The sequence below is a fragment of the Lynx rufus genome, unplaced genomic scaffold (genome assembly GCF_022079265.1).
Source record: "Lynx rufus isolate CCGP_SWC_20201006 ecotype Redwood Valley unplaced genomic scaffold, mLynRuf1.p SCAF_36, whole genome shotgun sequence".
Lineage (NCBI taxonomy): Eukaryota > Metazoa > Chordata > Mammalia > Carnivora > Felidae > Lynx > Lynx rufus.
Genome location: NW_025814852.1, coordinates 2,411,395 through 2,417,409, shown reverse-complemented (window position 1 = coordinate 2,417,409; position 6,015 = coordinate 2,411,395). Strand labels below are relative to the sequence as shown.

The 6,015-nt window shown below is 65.9% G+C and overlaps 1 protein-coding gene across 1 annotated transcript in view; it reads right to left on the bottom strand.

Annotated features, from left to right (window-relative positions):
• Nucleotides 1–634: 634 nt before the first annotated feature.
• Nucleotides 635–6,015, bottom strand: part of ADAMTSL2 (ADAMTS like 2) — a 33,749-nt gene continuing 28,368 nt past the window's right edge. Inside the window, exons 14-18 of the mRNA XM_047093904.1 lie at nt 5,849–6,004; nt 5,152–5,322; nt 4,257–4,433; nt 2,061–2,205; nt 635–1,293 (exon numbers count right to left, since the gene is read on the bottom strand). Of these exons, the coding sequence (XP_046949860.1) occupies nt 1,175–1,293; nt 2,061–2,205; nt 4,257–4,433; nt 5,152–5,322; nt 5,849–6,004 (768 nt within the window). The 3' untranslated portion in view covers nt 635–1,174. The remainder of the gene's footprint in view (nt 1,294–2,060; nt 2,206–4,256; nt 4,434–5,151; nt 5,323–5,848; nt 6,005–6,015) is intronic.

Below are 6,015 nucleotides of genomic sequence, written 5' to 3'. Positions count from 1 at the left end.
CTTCCCCATCCCCACCCTCTCCCTGGAGACTCTGTACTGGCTGCTTCCCCTTCTTTCGTGCTGGAGAACCACTCCTGCTGCGGGACCAGCCTAAACACCACCTCCCCCAGGAAGCCCTCCAGTGGCCCTGCACGCCCCCACCCGAGTCCAGATTAACTAGCCCTTCTAGGAGGCTCAGGAACAGCAACGACGGATGATATTTCCTGAGCTCCCAATCTGGGGCCCAGCCCCGCCCCTGCCTCATTTCCTGTTTTCCCCCTACACATCTCAAGGCCAGCCTTTTCTCCCAAGGCTCAGGTCGTACAATTCCTCCAGCCCCCCAGCCCCCTCCCCAGGTTCCACTTCGGTCGGTAGGCGGGAGACCGGCTCGGTTCTGAGAACACATCCAGGTCCCGATGCCTCCTGACCCCCGTCACCCCTGCAGGCACCCCACCTCTGCTTCCCCGACCGGCCCCTCCTCAGGGAGGCACTGCCGCTCGGTCCTAGGCCCCGAGCCCAGTCCCAGGCCCAGGCCTCAGCCGGTCTTCCCGGACTCGAGCGCGGGCCAGCCTGGCTCCCGAAGCCCGACGGCCACCGCACACCTCCCGCCAGAGCCACTGGGAGCCCACGATGCCGCCATAAATACGACCACTTTATTAACATACAGGAGCACTGGCTGACGACCATATCCTAGTGTGCCGTGAGAAAGAGTGCCTCCTCCCGGGGCGTAAAGTGCAGCGGGTCCCTCCGTGCGTGAGAGCTTCATAGAACGAGGCAAGTGGACGCTACTTGCGAGATACAATTCCTCTGGAAGGGGCACACCCGAACAGGATCCGGGTCCGAGGCGGCGGCACCTGGATCTCCCCGCCGCCCCAGCCCCGGTCCTCGACCCCACAGCCCGGGAGGGAGAGAGGACATTCCCAGGCCCCTTGGGTGGAGCCGGGGGCTGGCCGGTGGGACCCACAAACACGACCGTCCTTGCAGCCCTAAGACACCTTCCCGGGCAGGGGCGGGGGCCCGGGGCGCGCTCGTGGGGGCGGGGGGGGGGGCTCTCCTTCCCCGGGGGAGAGCAGAGGCTCAGTGTCACGTCTTCACGGCCCGGGTGCCCTGCGGGAAGGGTGTCCGCAGAGGGGCCCCGGGCGCTGGGGGGCCCCTGGGGCCGAGCGCTCGGGTCTCTGGGGGGCGGCGCGGGTGGCTAGGAGTGCGGAGGTCTGCAGGAGCGGCAGCACGCTTTGCTGTAGTACCAGTGGCCACAGAGGTTCACCTTGATGGCCAGGGCACAGTTGGTGCCTGGCTGGTCCTGGCAGCTGTCGTCTGGGGAAGGGACACGGCGGGGGGGGGGGGGGGGGGGGGGAGGAGGGCATCACCGGTGGCCAAGGGGTGGACACTCGACAGGAACCCCCCGCCCCACCACCTCGGGGGTGGCCCCCACCGGCAGCACCCGTGGACAGGTGGCCCCTACGTGCCCGTTTTCAGGGGCAATGGGCCTCCCACCCGCGTCGGGCCCTCCAGCCCTACTACTCTGCCACCCCTGCCCCCAGCCCTCCCCAGGACGCCACGCCATCCCCCCGAGGGGTCTGATCTGCGCACAGCAAGGGTGATGCCCAGGGCCAGGGTTTGGAGGAGTCCTTGACCTCACCCCTGGAGGCCCGAACCTTCCCAGGAGGCCCACAGGTGTCCCCTCCACAGAACAGGTGTGAAGCAGCGCGGGTCACCTGTCCCGGCACCCCCCTCAGCCTCTAGTACCCTCGCTCCTCCTCCAGGCGCCGAGGCCCCATGTCAGGCCCGGCCACCCCTGCCTCCCGTGTGCCCGGCTCAGGATGAGTCACCGAGGACTCCCGGTCCCCGCCCGGTCGGCCCCCACCTTCTGAAGCCAGATACAGGTGTTGGTGTGGCTCCTGGGGACCCCCAGCCCCAGTCAGGCCTCACCTGCCGCCCTCCCCACCCTCACCTCCCAGCCGGGTTCCGCCACCCCAGGGGGAGCCTTCGCCCCCCGCCAGGCCTCGGTGTCCGTAGCCGCTCGATCTTCCTGGTCCCCTTGGCCCCTGGCTCTGCCCGCCTTGTCGGCCCCCCCTCCTCACCTGGGGGCTCCGTGGGGCAGGGCAGCAGGTCACAGGCCTGCCTGCCGACAGGCTTCACCAGTGGGTCGCAGCCACGGACGATGTCAGTCCCCTGGTAGCACTTGACGTCCCGCATCCGCACGCCCACCCCGCAGGTCTTGGTGCACTGATGGGAGAGACAGCATGGCCGGAGCCCCCACCTGGCCGCGCAGGGTTCCGGCCCCAAGGAGGGGCGACCCCACCCCTCCCACCAGGCTGCTGGGTCCCATCCCCACCCAGGGCCGCGCAGCTCCAGCAGGTGCCCAGGGAAGGGGCGGCCCCTCCCCTCCCCACTGTCACTGGGTGCGTCCTTCGCTTTCAGCCTCCCCGGGGCCCGTGAGACGGACCCTCAGGACACACGGGGCTGTGGCAGAGGGAGAGCGCTGGTTTCCCTCTCCAGTGAAAAACTGTGTTGCCGGCCAATGAAACCTATCTTCCAAAGCCACACTCCCGCCTGAGGCTCCCTCGTCCAGATGTTCCCCTTGGAAAACCCCGCTGAGCTACCCAGAGCACCAGGGACATCTGCTGACCCCGGCTGCCCCATCGTCTCCTTGCCAAGATCCTGCAGGCGGTGGCTCCCTCTTGCCACCCCCCTCCAACGTGGGTGATCCCACGTCACCCAGGCGCCTCTGGGACCTGAGCCCTGGGTCCCTGAGGCGGGGGAGGGGTGGGAGGCCCCGGCCCTGGACCCACCCTCCCATTTAACTGAGGAAGACTTAGCAGGGGGGACCACCCACCCGGTCCCAGCATGGGGGGATGGCCCAGTCTGGAGGCAAGAGGCGGCCAGCTTGGCACTGAGCACACAGGACCATCGACCGCGGGCGGCCGCTCCGAGGAGCCTGTGTGTGCCCCCGGAGGGGACCCTCCGGCCCTGGGGAGTGGGTAGAACAGCTGGGAGGAATGAGCTCTTACTGAGCCCGTATCCCAGGGAGGGGCAGCCACAGGGACAGAACGCCAGAGTTCCACACACCCACCGTGGTCCACCTGTGCCGGTCACCTCCCGCCCACCCTCCGTCATCAGCGCAATACGGGTGTCCCTATCCCGATGCCCTCAGGCTGTTTGGGGGGCAGGGTCTGCTCCCTCTCTGCGGCTCTCCCCCCTTCCAGGGCTCGGCACCCAGCACCCAGCCCAGCACCTGCACCCGGTAGGTCCTGGCCCCCATCTTCTGAAGCAGGAAGTACCTTCCAAAGCGCGAGTGCTGGCGTGGCTCCTGGGGGCCTGGAGCCCCAGGCGAACTTCAGCGGCCTCTCAGCCCCACCTGACGTCCTCCCCCACTCCCTGCCGGGCTCTGCCCCCAGACATGACTCACTCTGCCCCCCGTAGCCACTAGACCCTCCTGGCCCCTCCAGAAACCTATTCTTTATCCTTCAGGCGCTGGCTCTGCCCACTCCTCCTCTGGAAGCCCCCGCCCCGCCCCGCCCCCAGTCACCCTCCTTCTCTCCGGTGGGTCCTTTTGTGGATGACACAGAATGGAGAAATGTGTGTTTTCGCTCTTGAACGAGCCTGTGTGCCAGTAGGCCCCATCTAGGACGGGGTTTGCATCCAGATACCACCTTGAGTCTCTCTGCCGAGATCCCTGAGCCCGGGTGGGGGCGGGGGGGTACAGAGGTCCTGGCCCATCACCCTCTGAGTGGGGGCAACACTCACCGAATCCCCAGACTCACCCCTGTCTTACAGACTCTAAGAATCTTCACCTTGAACTCTAAGGTTTGGGGATGTGCCTTCCACCATCCAAGACCATGGAAGCCTCGCGTGCGTGTGTCTGAGACAACACCACGGTGCAACGTACAGGGCTCCCCACCCCCTGTGACACCCCTGCGTCATCCCCCTCAGTGCTCAGAGCTGGCCCACGAGGACACCGAGGCCAGAGGCACCGGAGACCCCGGAGCACACAGCGACAGAGGCCCCGGGGCTCCTGTTCTCTACCCCCTCCCCACTCAGTGATGCTCAAAGACCACTCTGGGCCTCCTCCTCCGCCACCTCTTGAAAACTGATGGCATCACCAGGTGGAGAGGGCACGAGGGGCACGGGGGTGGGGGCACGGGTACTAAGGACACACGGAGGAGACAACAGAGGCGGGGGTGGGGAGCGTCTGGGGCAGGGCTCGAGGTACCGAGGCGGGACCAGGACTCAGGTTCCGGCCTCACGTGGCCCCGAGGGGCCAGCCGGGCGCTCACCTCCGACCAGGGGCTGGTGTACCACTTGAAGCAGGGTCTCTCGAAGCACGTGCTCTCCTCAGGGGGCTTCTTGGCCAGCCCGCACTCGGGGCCGCTGCGCGTCTGTGGCCTCCCGTTGGCCAGCTCCATGCACAACACCAGCCTCTTCTTCACACCTCGGCCACAGGTGGTGTTACACTGAGACCGGGGGACAGACGGGGCCGCGTCAGAGGCCAGAGGCCAGGAGGACCAGGACACCGTGCACGTGACTCCGCGACTCCGGGGATATGGCTCGGTCAGTAACGATGGGGTGAAAACGTTTAGGTCAATGGCAGATTAGCCGAGGACTCTTTGGTCGATAACCCTTTGGCCCCAAACACATTTGATCAAAAGCCGTTTCACGGAAAACCATCTGTTTGGAAACACAACGGTTCGTGACAATTTGTCCCAAGGCGGCTCGGCTAATGGTGATCTACCTGAAGCAACTGGCTGAGAACGACCCGCCTGAAAAGGCAAGTTGGGGACTGTGACCGGCGGGGGGGGGGGGGAGCGGGGGGGGAGTGGGGCAGACGAGGTGGTCATGAGAACAAACGTCTGCCCAAGACCCAGGGGCCAAGAGTCTGTGAGGCCCAGGTGCCCCCGGCCCCCGTTTTCCATAAAGTGGGGGCTGGGAGAGGGCCGGGGACACAAGACCCATTCTGCATCATCAGGTATACTTGCCTATTTAGATCTGCCAGGTGCTAAGGGGTTTTCTTACCTTTTGGCTTTTTCCATTTCAAATTAAGTTTCAGTGAATTGTGCCCTCGTATTTTGCAATTAATTCCTCGTCTGACCAATCCGCCATCGTGGCCACTTGGCTCTCAGCCCAGAGCCCTCCCAGGCAGAGGGGAGCCCTGCTGCGGCTGGGGGCACTCACCCGCTCCCAGTCCTGGGCCAGCCAGTGGGCGGGGCAGTTCTTGTCCCCACAGGGATGGATGGCCAGCGGCTTGCTCTCCATCTGGCACTGAGACTCGGGCACCACCCGGCCGTCACTGGTCTTGCAGTACACGTGTCGGATCATGCGGCCCTGCCCGCAGCTCCCGCTGCACTGCAGGGGGGAAGCGGGGGGGGGGGGTTAGGGGCGGAAACCCTCTCCCAGTGCACCCCCCCCTCCCCTGCTGTCACTCCCAGAGAGGACCGGCTCCCCAGGCAGTGTGGGGGAGGGAGCGGCTGCCATGGCAACCACTTTTTAAATAACATTTTCTGTTCTAATTACAGAAATATTACGCGCTCGGTGGAAAACAGACACACAAAAGCACACCTAAAATACCTAAAAAGGTCATCTGTGCGCCCAGCACCGCGGCGGGGCGGGGGGGGGGGGGGGGAGCGCTGGTGAGCACAGCCGAGAGACAGACGGACACACAGACACACGGGGAGGTCATAAAAAGGGACCCCGAAGTCGCCACTCGGTTTTGGATACAGGCTATGACTCCTCACGTGACCGGGAGAACGGCTGGTTCGCCGATCTAACCCTACATCCCTCCCTCTAGAACGGCGGGGGCGTGAGGCGGCCCCGCGGCCACTGGGCGCCGGCCACCCCTCCGCGTGCCCCCCCCCCACGGCCCTCCCCTCACCGGGCCCCAGTCGGAGACAGTCCACTGGCGGTCGCAGGGGGGGCCTGTGCAGTCCTTCTCCCCCACGGGCCTGGTGTTGGGGTCACACAGCTTCTCGTCTTCCGAGCAGCGGATGTCCCTGGTCACCACGCTGCGCTCCCCGCACTTGGCCGTGCACTGTGAGCGGG